Here is a 14,649-nt window from a genome sequence, read left to right on the forward strand (position 1 = left end):
GGCTAGGAAGTTACTAAGCCTAAAATAGTTCCGAACTTTTCAAAACATATCGACTATTTGTTACATACATTAGAGTCTCCATCGGTCTTACTGTTCCAATATTCAATAATACTGAAGATTTTGTTGTCACAGACCAACGACAAGCAGGTAAATTCAAAGAGAAGCATCCTCAGCAGAAATAATCTGATCAACAATTCGTACTCACCCAGTGTCCATATATATATATATATATGGCAGCAATTACTCATGAATTAAAGCAATCCCTCCATGAGTTATTCCGATGTGGCAAGAGCTGAATGCAAGACATCTTCAAGATACTTCTCAGCAGCTGCATACTGTCTTTTCTTGTCCTCAATTGCCAAAGCAGCCAAAGCTTTATCCTGCATGAAGCAAAATAATCAAAAATTTAGAGTTCTCTATCTTTGCAAAAATATAGAAACCAACACGTGACAGGGATCCATTGTTACACAATTAAAAATTTTGTCTTTTTACCGGAGGCAAGTCTTGGTAGCTCCTCAAAGTGTCGAGTATTGGCTTTGTTTTCTTCTCTAACTCCTTCCTGTGCTCAGCCATATCAACCAACACTCCATGGCTAATCTCTGGGCTGTAGCCCACACGATTCAGTACTGCCTGTCCCAAAAGAATTCTAACTTGAGACAACCATAGAATAACTTTAAATGAATAAGAAAATGCAGGTTAGACCAGATAATAGAATCCTCACAACATGTAGAACAATCCCATTTAAAAAACAAAGTAAAATGAAAAAGGTCCATTACAATTATTCCCAACAAATCTGATCATTTTCAACATAAAAGAAGTATATGTGCTTTCCCACATCCCAAAGAGCTCACATAGAGGCACCACTCCCTAACATTCACATTCCACCAAAATTTCAACCCATACTTGCGAACAAAGCTATTTGAAAAGGCAATAGAGATAACCTTCTTCCTTGATGGTTCTGTATTGAGCTATAATGCATAATTTGACAGACTACTAACTTAGAGAACCACATTATCTCCAAAAGTACATGCATCTTGTTAGGGACCAAGTTTCAACAAAGCAAAAGCTGGAACCAAGTGATCAACATCAAATGTTTGTGCTACAAGTCAGAGATTCACATTTTTATCACCATCAATGAAACCTTTGTTACCTAGACAGCGATGATACACAGAACCAGAGATGAAATACCTTGTAGTTGGCACACTGTTGCATGTATTGCCGCTCCTTGGCAGCCATAACTTGCAAGTTTGTCTTCCAATTTTCCATTTGAGCCTCACATGGAGGTAGATCATCTTCTAGTTGTGCCAGCGTTCTATCAAGATGGTTTTCAAAATTGAAACAAAAACCAAAATCACTAACAAATTGAATATATTCTCTAAAAGCCGCGTATCACAATTTAAGAACATTACTTTTTGAGTAACAAAACTTCATTAAAAGGCACATAAGCGGCAATCCGTGTAAAAACATTAGAATCAATGCATTAAAAAAAACATCTAATTTTCCATATCCATTTAAAATTTTACCTTTTCAAATAGGTAAGCCTGGCTATCGCCTTTCGAGTGTAATCAAGAAGAATTTTGGATTCCTTTTGTACTTTAGCCCTCTTCTCCTCCACACCACTCTTCCTCAAAGATATATCCCCCATTGCTACTAGAAAACTAGAAAATGCGTCTGTCCAACTTAGTCTCCACGAACTGAATGCAAAACACTAAAGAAAAATAAAACTTACAGATCAATGGGAAAAACCCACCTACTTAGCTCGGTGTCTCTTATATTCAACAAATTTGCCACATTTGCTAGAACCTGCGCTGACCCAACCACATTTGATGGCAAACTATCCTGTGCCAGCCCCACGCTCTCCAATATCTCCCTAATCCTTGCAGCTACAGCAACCATATTAACAAATCATAGCTTGATGAGACTATACATCCAGTTAAGTATTGCAAGTTTTCTACTACAAATTGTCATGGCTGTAAAATTTCATCATTACGCCAAAAGTTATATTTGACATCACGATTGTAACAGAGTTATCGTACACATTTTCACAACATAATATGTGGAAAATTCCATAAAATACGACGAAATGAAAGCACATTAATAACAATCGCACAATAGAGGGACTCATGAAAGAGTGGGAGGGACCTTGAGAGCGGTATTCGGCGGCTTTTCGCCGGAAATCCTTGGCCACAATGTCGGCAGATTTTTCCTTGGCTTCGGAGATGTTGAGAAGAGTGTGCAAATAACCGACGCTTCTTGGGGTGTATTCGAAATCGGGAACTTCTTTGCCGGCATCGCCAAATCTGGCCGCCAACCATTTCTGAAGTTCCGAAATTCGAGACGCATCGGAACCGCTCTTCGCTTCAGTCACCGGAGGATCGCTCATCCTCTTTTTCTTGCTTTAGTTACTTGTTTTCCTTTATACTTTTTTCAATGAGTTATCGGGCTTACGAAGAAAAAAGAAAATGTGGTATCCGACGGACAATTACGATAATAAATTATACAAACCAATTTAAGAACCCTAAAATGGAGAGAAAACCAGACGAAGTTGAGTATGAGAGAAGAAAGGAGTACCTTTTACGGAAGGCAACTAACCAAGGTGCCGGCTGGGTTGACTCACTGAATAATATCTCCTCTTCTCGGTAATATTTTGATAAATTTTGAAATATTTGAAAAAGTTAGCGAGATTCAATTAAAATATAGAATTTTATTTTGGCGTCACTACAACACCTAAATCATTTAAATAAGAAATTTAAATTTTAATAGCAATTCCATACTAGAGCTTTTAAATTTTACAATTTTGAGACCTAAATTTTTAATTTTTATAAAATTAATAACTAAATTTTAAAAAATTTATAATTAGATATCTCGGAAATCTTTTGTTAAAAAATTAATTAGACGTCATATATAAATCTTTAATTGGTTATTGACTGATGAGTCAGTCACGTGATAGCCAATCAAAAAATTGATACATAATATCAAGAGCAATGATATATACAGTCGTGAAATTGCAAACGCCGCGCAATCGCTTTGAAAAAAAGTGAGGTCCACGATTAAAAAATTAGTTTTTTTTTTCATGTGAGTTCCATATTAATTCATTTTTTTCAAAGCGACTGCACGCCGCTTGCACAACCACGACTGCAAATATCATTTCTCTAATATCAATATAACACGTGTCCAACTTGTCAAAAAAATTAACAAAAAATCTAATTGTAAATATCTTAATGCTCATATATCAATTTTGCAATTATGAAAAAGAAAAAATCAATTTTGCATCGGGATCTTGAATTGCAAAAATGTAAAAATTTAAATTAACCTTAAAATATATTTTATATCAAGATTCAAAAGATCTTTTATATATATTAAACAAATATTTAAAGATGAATATTATGCAAGGGACTTTTTTTTTTTTTTTTTTTTTTTTTTTTTTTTTTTTTTATAAATCGAGCAACATTTTTTATAATTGAAGTTATTGAGTGTAAAGGTGATCGGATTAGGTTTTGAAAAGCTCTTGGACTTGGGTGGCAATGGAAATCATGTATAATAACTCATAAGCAACATCAACGTGTAAAATCTCTTTGTGAGCAATATTTATGTGTAACTTCATATTTATGTGAGCGCAATATGTGTATGATAGTCAGTTGTTTCTCTTTAATTTTTTATAGATCAATGAGTGCGCCGAGTCCGTGTCTTTTCCCCTAAAATGGGTAGTAAGGATCATAGTAGTCGAAAATGTAACGATTCAAAGAGGCATGTATACACCAAAAACAACTAGCCAAGCAAGATGTTCATAAAACAGCAACCGTAGCTACCCCATACGGACTAATTACACTGTGTGTACGGGAAGCACACATCACCACCAAGGTTCGTAGCTAGCAAACCCAAAGAGTGTTTATGAGGCATAACGACGCACAATGCATACAACAAAAACATCCCAAAACTTCAGGAGGAAGATAAAAAAGAGAGACATAGCACAAAGGCAGAGAATCACCAGACGCAACGGTAAGTTACATGCGACTCGGTGATTTCATTTTCACCACCATAGCTTACCTTCACCACCTGCCCCTTCTCAAGCCCATAGTATCTTGCAATCGCATCTTTTCGTAACATTCGAGGAAGCTGGAGAAAGAAAATCAAACCCCAAGTAAAAGACTTGAATTTGAGCAATTTATATATATACATATATATGCATATGCCTTGAATGGGAAGTGAAAACACCACTATGTCACATGGCAGCCTTGGCTACAAAGACCAGCCGTTCTCTAGCAAAGCATTTATGGCAACAAATTCAAAAGATACACTGGCTGAATTAGCACCTATATTAACCTTGAGTTGGAGGAAACATGACCAGATTAAGGACAATTTATTTATGCTGAGAATTCGAGGCTGGATTTCAACACAGGTTTGAAATGATCAGGTGTCAGATGTTGGTTTGGATTCATAACACAAGTAATTATGGTGGAGCAAAACCTTAATAGATCAAATCCATTTTAATAATAAAAAAAGATTATGTTAACAATTGTTTATCAATCTGTTGAGCTCAAATCCTCAGATCTAGATCCAACCTCAATGCAACTATGTAACCAGTCATCTGCGAGTTCCTCCCTCCCATATGAAAGTATCCAGACCCTTAACAAACAAAGGACGGAAATTGAATCAATTTATTTATTTCCAGAATGCATGCAAAAGTCTCAATTAATTGAGGAGTACAATGAATCCTGCTCTTCCTTTTTCTTCCATCATGGTTTTCGCTAGTACAAAGAGTAGATTAAGATAGCATACTGCTTCCTTAGGTAATGATACCACACTTCCTACAAAGTGTAGCTTGAGACAGAAACACCCCCCAAAAGGCCTTCAGCCATTTTAGTGGAGGGAAATACAGATCTGAATCAAGCTTCCCACAAAGCATATAAAGAAGAAATTGAGGAAATAACACTTTATGCCACTCTTAGAATTAACATAAAAGTTACTGATCAAAAAATAGAACTAACATAAAAGTAATAACTATGGCCAAACCACAAAGGGAAGAAGCATTGAGAAAATGTCTCATCCTTTAGACTGACCCAGATAGAGCTTCCGGGTCTGAAAGTTTGGTTATGGTACACTGCATTAATTCCTGAAAATTGTCTCGTGGAACATTAATTTAAAATATAGACTGACCATATGACACAACTAACTGATCTCACAGGACTTTTGCAACTCCATATCAGACAACTAACCGATCTGTCCAATTGTTACTAATAAAGAGACAACATCTGCGAACTATTATGATTACTATGTCCTTTTCTACATGTTGTTCTTGTAGCTTGCTTCATGATATTTCATGATATACCATCTCATAATCTCCAAGAATTTCCTAACAAATCTGCCCTTGCAAATCTGCCCTTGCAAATAATAACTTCTAGAACTTAAAAAACTCAATAAAATCACAATGGCCAAACTTCTCAAAGTACACTTCTTCATTGTCATTGTCCTATTAGCACATCCATTGTCAAAAAAGATTTTTTTCTTTCATGAAAACCCCATAATCCAACGTCACATTTGAACCATTACCAAAAAAATCAGTCAAGATCTGTATACTGAGTTATTTCCTTCACAGCTTTCCTAAGTTTTTTTTATCAAGAAATTAAGAAAAGAAAAAGTAACAGACCTGCTTTTCTTCTATATTGTACTTTTCTAAGAGCCTCTGTTTCTCTCGGTCGGTTAGTATGCGATGCTTTGGCTTCAACACATGCTTTGTAATGTTAACAAGCATGTCGGTGATCTGGGAAAAAGGAGCAATGGTGAGATTCTTGGGGCATGAGATGGAGACAATTGAAGTTGATCTCTATTCTATGCACATGATACATATAACCCATTTAACGCTTAAGTTTTTTGCAACCCAACCGAGGTAAAAACATAAAAAGAATGAGACAATCAGATAGAATAAAATGGGGAAAATGCCCACATAAAAAGCAAAGAGATAAATAACCTGGAATATTTCAGCTTTAAATGGGAAAAGATCCACTGCTTTCAATGCTTGGGCTGTTATATGGTTTTGCACTATTAGTATCAACCCACCCAAGGTGTCTTTGTTAACGATCTGATATGCAATGCTACGAATCATGTGAACTTTTACCACACTGGGTCCACAAAAAATTACCAAAATCTGCAGATAAGAATAAAAGATAATTGTATTTAACATTAAGGATTGCTTACTGTATAACACTACATATAAAAAACACATAAAGTGCCAACAAATAGATAACAGAACTCCACCCATTCTAACAACAGAACACTCAGTATTATTTATCACTTTTAATGGTTTTGGAAATATTTAAATTAAGCAGGAGAAATAGTAAGCAGTAAAAGAGATGCAAACTTAACAACACCTTTTTATCAATCTAAGTTGTGATCGTAGCTATGTAATATTCACTGTAGCATTAATAAGAAACAAAAAGGATGAATGCTGACTGAAACGGGATGACTTTAAATTTCTTGCGGTCAACTGAATACCCGTAACTCAACCGTTAGTCTGTCGCTTTCAAACAAGAGATTTGCGATTGAATCCCACCAACAATTGAGAAAGGGTCTAAGGGAATGGAAAGGGCTACCTCAAATCGTAAAGGCAATACTGTTGAATGATTGTACCTGACCACAATAAGTTCACCTATTGAAGAACAAAATGCCCATAAAGCAATTGAACAATCAGAAATGCACACACATAATGCTAAACCTTATGCTAAAATACATCAATTCTTTAATGTTCAGTATTTGCTTTCATGACGGAAACCACCCCACGGCAGAGCCCTTGGGACTCACCCATGGAACCTAAACTCCCGGGGAGACTAGCACAGCAATACACCTCCATGGCCTCCGCTTAAGTCACATTTTGATCCCAGGGGAAATGGAACCAAACCTAATGTACATGCAGTTTTAAGTTCACCCATAAACCACTCACAATTAAAACCTAATGTACATGCAGTTTTAAGTTCACCTATTGAAGAACAAAATGCCCATAAAGCAATTGAACAATCAGAAATACACACACATAATGCTAAAGCTTATGCTAAAAGATATCAATTCTTTAATGTTCAGTATTTGCTTTTATGACGGAAACCACCCCACGGCAGGGCCCTTGGGACTCACCCATGGAACCTAAACTCCCGGGGAGACTAGCACAGCAATACACCTCCATGGCCTCCGCTTAAATCGCAGTTGGATCCTGGGGGAAATGGAACCGAACCTGTGACATGGGCTCAGACACACAAATTCGCCCTTACCCTTTTGGCTACCACGGATGGGTTTTAATGTTCAGCAAACATCCAAGAAAAAAAAGAGCACTTTAACTGAACTAAACCCAGAATTAGTAGCATATTATGAACAGCCCAAGCACATCTCAAAACCAAGACAAGAAACAATGATATCAATTCTTGCCCTACTTTCTTTTCAGTAATTTCTTTCAATAATTTCTCAGTAACCAAACGGAGGACACTTCCAAGAAAAAACAAAGACAAAAACCAGAAATCCTTACCCTTTTCAAAGGGTCAGAGCGAAGAGTGGTGGAGATTCGGAGGCGTTCGAGGTCGGGGTTCTGGCCATGAATGTCCCGGAAGTCTTGGAGAGAGAGCTCGACTTCGGAGTTGGGGACAACATAGCCTCTGTCCCTGAGCATCTCCATGACGGTTCTGCGTGCGAGGTAGTATCTGTGGCTCTCAGAGGTTCCAGGATCCACGTAGCTAGTCAGGCACGGCCCCAGTATCCCACCATTCCCCTCCCCCTCCCCTTCCCCTTCCAACCCATCCTGCTCCTCCATCTCGGTCTCGATCAAGCAATCAAACTAAAAATGTAATAAAGAGAGGTACGTCCACCGCTCCAGCGTTAGTTACATGTAGTGTTTTATTTTTTTTAATTTTTTTTATATGTATTTTTTAATATTTTTAAATATTTTTTTAAAGAAAAGTTCACAAAATTATTAAAAACATATTTTTGGAATCACAAAATAAAAAATTAAAAATTAAAAAAAAAAAAAAAAAAAAAAGTTACCAGTAGATCCTAACGGAAACTGAGAGCAGAAAGAATATCATTTCGAAAAAGGGGAATGCTACACATCATCTTACACCACACATTTTATATATTAAAATATTATTTTTTATTTTTTTTATTTTTTATTTTATTTTATTTTTATTAAACTAATTAAATTATTTTATTTATCATCCACACACTACATATTTATTATAGAAAAAATAAAAAAAAATTAAAATAAGTGTGGTGTGTGAAGTGTGAGGATGACAAATAGATTTTTCCTTCAAAAAAATATAATATTAGTTTTTAAATATTTAAATAAATAAATTTATAAAAGAAATTATTTATATATCACATAACACAATTAACAAAATATTTAATTATCTAATTTGGTTTAAAAAAATTAAAATTAAATTTTATTGATCAAATCGTATAAATTAAGTATGAAAAATAGAACCTATGCAAATAATATTAAATATTATTAAACACATAAAAAATATTTATCCCTTTTAATAATTAAATTATCTAATATTATCAGAATTTCAATAAACTCACTCTTTTTAAAGAGAAAATTTAATTATTAATATAATTATATATTAATATATAGATTGATTTAATATAATTAGTTAAAAAATAAATTTTATTAAAAATAATATTAATTTAAATTTTAAATATAAATAAATTAATATTAATATACAGATTAATATATGATTTTATTTATATGTAATAAAAAAATTTTAAAAAAACTCTATCATAACATTTTTATTTGATTTTTCATTTAAAAAAAAAACAGTTCCGAATAAATCACTGTTTCAACCGGAAAAGGTATTGGGCCGAACAGAGTCTATACTCGATAGCAGAGCGATGTTTTATGGCCTTTGATTGTTCAGTGATAGAAACAAGAAAGTGCTCGTGAAGAGTGCGTTTAACCTTGTTGGGTACTGGACCTTTTTCAAGTTTTTAAGACTTTAATTTTCTTGTCTCCACTTTCAATTAACAGCCCCACCTATACCACACGTGCCATTCACTCACTCCACCAAAAATGGCCCCGTCTCCTAGCTATTGCCAGTTGGGTTCCCTTTTCATTTATTAAATTCTGGAGTTTCTGAATAAGAATACAAGTTCCCAGCTTGAACTCCCTGTGAATTTGGCAAACCAAATCTGCATGAGAAGAAGCAATGTGAAGGTTTGGGTATGGGTATGGGGCATTTCATGGTTGATGAGTGATGAAAAAGATGACATTTAACTTGGTGTTTACAACTCTTTTGCTTTAAAAAGACTGACGAAAGAGCAAACATGCACCCCACCCACATACGCAGAATGGATTATGCCTTGATTTGTACCAGTATGCACAATTTCATATGTTCCACTCAGTGCATGATTGAGTTTATTTATCACGAAATTCAGAGAATTTTTTCTTTTTCAGCCTTGTTTCCTGACGACTTTCTGTCAATCTACAGAAAAAGGTATAGGTAATTGAAATTAAACTTTTCCAAAGGCACCTACTCCATGAAATGGACAAGTAGATTTCAGAACAGAGAAAAATAAAGTTTTACCTCATGTTGTTCAGGGAGAGAATGAACAGTAGAAACCACAAGCCTAACAAACATAGACAGACGAAAAGAAACAAAATTCAAAGAAAGTCTTAAACATATTTAAGTTCATGGCATTCTTGGTGGCGACACTAACATTTTTAGGAATTTATCCGAACAAAGACCAAGACTTTTTAATAATTTTTTCAGGATGTTAGCATCACTTATTGGCATCCATCCACATTCATGAGCAGCAACCCGGGCACCGTAACAAGCCGTTCTCGTTGCAATCCGGGCACCTCCTCGACTCTCCTTCCTCCTCTTCAAACACCTTCCGACTGCCGCTGCAATTTGGGCACGGCACAAACCTCGCATCTCCACACCCCTTGCATACATACCCAGGATCCAGTATCGGAAACCCCTCTAAAAGTTTGGCCAATTCTCCGACCTCATTGAGTTGCTTAACCTCCTCTGCACCCCCAACATGGTTTCCCCTAATAAACACTTGCGGCAAGCTCACTGCCTTCCCTCCAAGCGCTCTTTGCAATTCCTTTCGATACTCTGAATCCATCGAAATGTCCCTCTCGTCTACGGGCACTCTAAAGCCCCTAAATATCATCCTGACGGAACAACAATCTTCGTAAGTCTTTCGAATTCCTCTCAAACTTGTAAAATAGATCACAATTCTCTCTTCATTGCCTGGCGAACGGTACCAACTATTGGAAAATGAATAGTTCGTAGGACTAGACTCCAGGGATTGCATTCTTCTGGACTGAATATGCAATTGCCTTGATGACAATGCGCGCCTATAGCTAGAAACCACATTGTGATCCATTTTAGCAAGCAAAGCTTCCTCAGATAAGTGTTGCCACAGCGGTTTCGTCGCATGCGGTGAATTCCCAGAGACAACATCCGAGCTTTTCACTGATTCAAATAAATCGAGCAGCTTTTTCTGTGAACCATCACAGCCCGTGAACTGGTACGAACTGGGTTTGTTCGGGATGGCGACAGGGCGGTCAAAAATCGAAGAAACTGGCTTATCAGAATCGGCGGCGAAGTCATCGAGGCCGTCCATGAGTTCCCAGGTGTTGATTACAGAGTCAGGGGATAACGATTGCTCTGGGTCTGGGTTTGGGTCTGGTGCTGGTGCTGGTGCTGGCGTAATAGGGCTTATCTGGGTAGTGTAGTGGTGACCAGGGAGATCGTGACCATTCAATTTAGGGTTTTTTGGGGGTTTAGGGCGGTCTATGAGGAGGAGTGAACCATAGGTAGTGGAGGTGAGAGATACAAGGTGATGGGTATCACCCTTTCTAAGAGGTGGGTGGTGGACAAGTGGGGTTGGGAGGGAGAGAGCTCTGGGGACCCATGGGGAAGAATTTGAAGAGTGTGAAGCAGAAGATGAAGAAGAAGAAGGATGAGACGGGTGTTCCAGGAAAAAGGTGTTGGGTTTTGAAGAAGTGCAGCCCATGAACGAGGAATCGAGAGGAAATGCAGAAAGCTTTCAAAAGTGTCTCCTTTTATTCTCTGTCTCTCTTAATCAAACTTTTTGCTTGGGTTTCAGTTCATGTCTTCTCCGAGTGGCTTCTTGAGGGTTCTTGGTTTGGTTTGGCTTAGGATTGCGCTCTAATGGAGAAGGTCATTTGTTAGATTTTGGTTGCAGTTAGGAAGAAAAGATTTCTAGAGATGGATTGGGTGCTTTGGGAAGCTTAGAGTAGGTAGAGAGAGATTTGGAGAAGGAAGGAAATTGAATAGGTGAAGAGGAGCTCTCAGCGGGGTTGGCGGTGGGGATGGGGAAGATGATGAAATCAATGCAGTTATCAGGAGCACTGAAGAAGATGGTCAGGGCGGGGGTCTCTTTGAAATTGATTAGTTAATGACAGACATAAAAAGATCGTTTGTCATTTTCTTGAGGCATTGGGGGCATCAGATTAGGAAGGTTTTAAAATTTTAAACATGATGTCCTTCGCTAATTTTCACATTCTCAGAATAGCTTTGCTCCACATAAGTCCACTTACAAAATATTATATACTTCTATTTTTTTATTCTAAAAAAAATTGAATTTATTCTTTTTAATTTAATTAAATTCTTCTATACATTATCTCTATTTTAAATATTTAATAAAAAATATATATATAATATATAATTGTAAGCTTATATAAATGATAATAATATATAATATATAATTGTAAGCTTTTGAAAAGGACAAAAGAATATAAATGATAAAATACTGACATTTGACAGTTCTCTAAGCTTTGTTTTCTTCCAATTAATTTAAAACAATCTAAATTAATCACAATTCTTAAACATAAATAATTGCCTTTATGCTATTTGGAAAGAATTAATACTGGTTTAATTATACAAAATTAAATTATTTTATTTTTAAAAAATTTTCACATAAAATATAATAAATAATTTAATTTTTTCAAATTTTAAAACAAAATTAATATTAAAAAATTATATTATAACAATATTTTATTTAACTTTCAACAAAACATCTCATCTTATCTAAACTGTATAACCAAACAAAACCTAAATTTGTCTCCAACCAAAACAACAAAGTAAAGAGAACTGTTGAGAAGTTCTCCACAAATTACAATGGAAGCAATGCCGGTACAAGCAATAAGCACAAATCTGTTAACAGCAATTTTAATCTATCCAAAACATGCACTTGGACTTGCTTTTCTAATTTCACCCCACTCTGCCGACCATTAGCCAATTGCCCCCAACAAGCAATCCCAAAATAACAATAGAAATAATGACAACAATGTAGACACTAAAACATAGTATGAGGTGTAATTAAATCATAATTAATGTGACGCATATATTAATTAGCGTCACGCTTTAATGATATTATACAGAAGTTCGGCTTAATAAACGTTATCATTTGAACTAATTGAGATTAACTTTAATAATTTTCATCCTTCTTGCAATGTTTGTATATTGGCCAAATGATTGATATGTTATGCCTAACTTGTCAACAAAAGCAAATGACATTTAATGGTACTGTTTGTGCCCCATGTTCCCTTCAAGCCATTAATTAGGCTTATATTCCAAATTACATCTAGTTGCTGGCTTGCACATGAAAGTTTCTCTTGGCCTTATTATTTAAAAAAAAAGTCAAGGATGAAAGCATCAGTTCAGTTTTTGGAGGGTAAAGGTATAAATATCTACATTATTATCAAAATGTGCTATGAAAGACAAAAAAACAACAGATCATCATACTACCAATTTTCGTAATTTACCTTTTATTTTTCTTCACCTAAATCATTTATTTATAAGAATTTATTCTTATGGAAACGGGAGTTCTCTCATCTTTAAATTTGCACACCTGAATTCTGTATTGTTTATTCTTATTCGATTTCTCAGCAGAGAAACAAAACAGAGAGAGTTCTGAAAGTAAGAGGAAATACAGAAGGGTATATCCCTTTCAGGGTATCTGGCAAGATAGGTAAAAAGGAGGAAGACAAAATGAAATCCAAGTAAAAAGATATAAAAAGGTTGCTATCGTATGCATCGACATTAACAGATCGAAATGGACGAATGATAGGGGTTCAGGACCACCATGCCCTAGTCTAAGCCTAATGCCACCCACGCCAGTTTCCATGTGGTGCTTAGGTACCAAGAGGTCTTTATCGCATCCACTCTACTGCCATGCTGCTTTGAATTTTGAAAATGGCTAAGATTTGTTCCCTTCCATGCACAAGTAGCAAGGTTTGTTGGGTGATTCAATGAATGATTCTGGGTTGAATTCTGAAATTGCAGAAACCAAACTTCTGAACCACCTTTATAGAATCGTGTAAATGGATTGCAGACATGACTAATTATGAAACGTAGAGTAGACTTTGTTACTTTGGTTTGTCTATTAACACTCTGTACCCGACCCAAAATTTTTGCCCAAGCTTTAATGATATTAGTTTCTTGCATTTTTACAGTTACAGGATAAGCAGTGGTTTCAAAACTATTCGCAACTTAATGTGATAGTCATGTCTACTTTACAACAAAAAATATTTTTTAAATCTATTGTACCATATCAAGTCACAATAATTTGTTTAATTTTTTTTTATAAGTCGCTTCTCACGTAGACCAAGTAGCCATGTGGTTAGGAGGATAACCAATCCTCAGGGTCAGTAAGCAATCTTATCACAGCACAGAATGTTAGAAACAAGCTTCCTCGAATCCTCCATTGCCTAGGCGTGCCGTTTGCTAATATGCTGCACTTTATTTAGATTAGGAAATTTTATTGGAAAGAGAAGAAACTCTAGTGCTGTAGTACATGGAGAGTGTACAAGAGAATTTCCAAAGAGAATTACCATGTTAGGTTTGAACGATCTGCAAAATGCACAAAAGAAACGGGGGACAGAAATTCTGCCAGTTACAGTCGAGAGAACTCACACAAAGATGGCAACAAATTTTATTTTTTTTTGCAGTCTGTCTGTCCACATTAAGCAAAGAGCTGCATTCCAAAGCTGTTTTCATGCCTTCCAAACAACCCTTTCTAACCGAAGTACATATCAAAGACCCTCTTTTGGCATCAAGATTTGAACCTTAAATGAACCAAAACCACAATTCTCTCGCAATGGAGTAGCAGAGTAACGAATCACCCACAGATTGACCGCTATTTTACACATGCTGCCCTTTTTTATGTTCTAGCAAATCTATGCTCCTTACCGACTGCTCATTCACATCATTACATGATAGATGCTACTTTCTTGTGAAATTTCCATCCTTCTTCTTTTCCATTTCTCTTTCATTCCAAATCTTGTCACCTCATGCAAATCAGAGCTTTCAGAAAGCAGAAACTCCCAAGCGTTTTGGCACTTCTCTGCAATGGTTGAAGGAAGATTGTTTTTTTTCCAGCTATACTTACCTTGAAGTGGATAGCAGAAAGCTGCTGAAGTAGCTCGAAGTCAAAGGTTATAAACAGGGCAGGAAAGGAAGTTATCATTTGGTAGATGATGGGATACTAAAAATGTTAGGTTTGTGGAGCCTAGTTTATTGTTGTGGCAGTCCAACTCGATAATGATTTGTTATGGGTTTTTAGTGAATTCTCAATGAGGCTTGTACCGTGGAACATAGGCTTGAGCCGATAGGTCTGGGGGCAAAATTTTATGGCACT

General features: G+C 35.9%; 3 protein-coding genes across 5 annotated transcripts; all 3 read right to left on the minus strand.

Annotated features, from left to right (window-relative positions):
* Window positions 1–14: 14 nt before the first annotated feature.
* On the minus strand, window positions 15–2,695 carry LOC122279718 (AUGMIN subunit 1). Of its 2 annotated transcripts, XM_043090506.1 has the most exons (7): window positions 2,572–2,695; window positions 2,143–2,414; window positions 1,751–1,883; window positions 1,524–1,658; window positions 1,189–1,312; window positions 493–630; window positions 15–380 (listed from the first exon to the last, which is right to left on the minus strand). In XM_043090506.1, exons 2-7 carry the CDS (start codon window positions 2,381–2,383, stop codon window positions 273–275), a joined length of 879 nt encoding a protein of 292 aa, XP_042946440.1. In that variant the 5' UTR covers window positions 2,384–2,414; window positions 2,572–2,695; the 3' UTR covers window positions 15–272. The 2 variants fall into 2 exon arrangements, with proteins under 2 accessions (XP_042946440.1, XP_042946438.1); XM_043090504.1 differs by having other exon boundaries at window positions 2,143–2,615.
* A 1,037-nt stretch (window positions 2,696–3,732) lies between these two features.
* Window positions 3,733–7,807, minus strand: LOC122279721 (DNA-directed RNA polymerase V subunit 5A-like). 2 transcript variants are annotated; one of them, XM_043090509.1, is made up of 4 exons: window positions 7,511–7,807; window positions 5,969–6,145; window positions 5,648–5,761; window positions 3,733–4,116 (listed from the first exon to the last, which is right to left on the minus strand). In XM_043090509.1, exons 1-4 carry the CDS (start codon window positions 7,790–7,792, stop codon window positions 3,985–3,987), a joined length of 705 nt encoding a protein of 234 aa, XP_042946443.1. In that variant the 5' UTR covers window positions 7,793–7,807; the 3' UTR covers window positions 3,733–3,984. The 2 variants fall into 2 exon arrangements, with proteins under 2 accessions (XP_042946443.1, XP_042946444.1); XM_043090510.1 differs by lacking the exon at window positions 5,648–5,761.
* Window positions 7,808–9,528: 1,721 nt separating this feature from the next.
* On the minus strand, window positions 9,529–11,408 carry LOC122279722 (uncharacterized protein At5g39865-like). Its single transcript, XM_043090511.1, has one exon. It carries the CDS (start codon window positions 10,999–11,001, stop codon window positions 9,778–9,780), a length of 1,224 nt encoding a protein of 407 aa, XP_042946445.1. The 5' UTR covers window positions 11,002–11,408; the 3' UTR covers window positions 9,529–9,777.
* Between the last annotated feature and the right edge of the window lie 3,241 nt (window positions 11,409–14,649).

The sequence above is a fragment of the Carya illinoinensis genome, chromosome 10 (genome assembly GCF_018687715.1).
Source record: "Carya illinoinensis cultivar Pawnee chromosome 10, C.illinoinensisPawnee_v1, whole genome shotgun sequence".
Lineage (NCBI taxonomy): Eukaryota > Viridiplantae > Streptophyta > Magnoliopsida > Fagales > Juglandaceae > Carya > Carya illinoinensis.

Bases quoted from the DNA above. Each gene is read 5' to 3' on its own strand.
- LOC122279721 (XM_043090509.1), bottom strand. From the start codon at position 7,792: ATGGAGGAGCAGGATGGGTTGGAAGGGGAAGGGGAGGGGGAGGGGAAT. The intron at 6,146-7,510 runs GTAAGGATTTCT...TCTTATCTGCAG, and splicing joins GCTCTGACCCTTTGAAAAGG to ATTTTGGTAATTTTTTGTGG. The intron at 5,762-5,968 runs GTTATTTATCTC...CCTTTTTCCCAG, and splicing joins TTAAAGCTGAAATATTCCAG to ATCACCGACATGCTTGTTAA.
- LOC122279722 (XM_043090511.1), bottom strand. From the start codon at position 11,001: ATGGGCTGCACTTCTTCAAAACCCAACACCTTTTTCCTGGAACACCCG.
- LOC122279718 (XM_043090506.1), bottom strand. From the start codon at position 2,383: ATGAGCGATCCTCCGGTGACTGAAGCGAAGAGCGGTTCCGATGCGTCT. The intron at 1,884-2,142 runs GTCCCTCCCACT...TGGTTGCTGTAG, and splicing joins CGCCGAATACCGCTCTCAAG to CTGCAAGGATTAGGGAGATA. The intron at 631-1,188 runs GTATTTCATCTC...CTTTTGGGACAG, and splicing joins AACAGTGTGCCAACTACAAG to GCAGTACTGAATCGTGTGGG.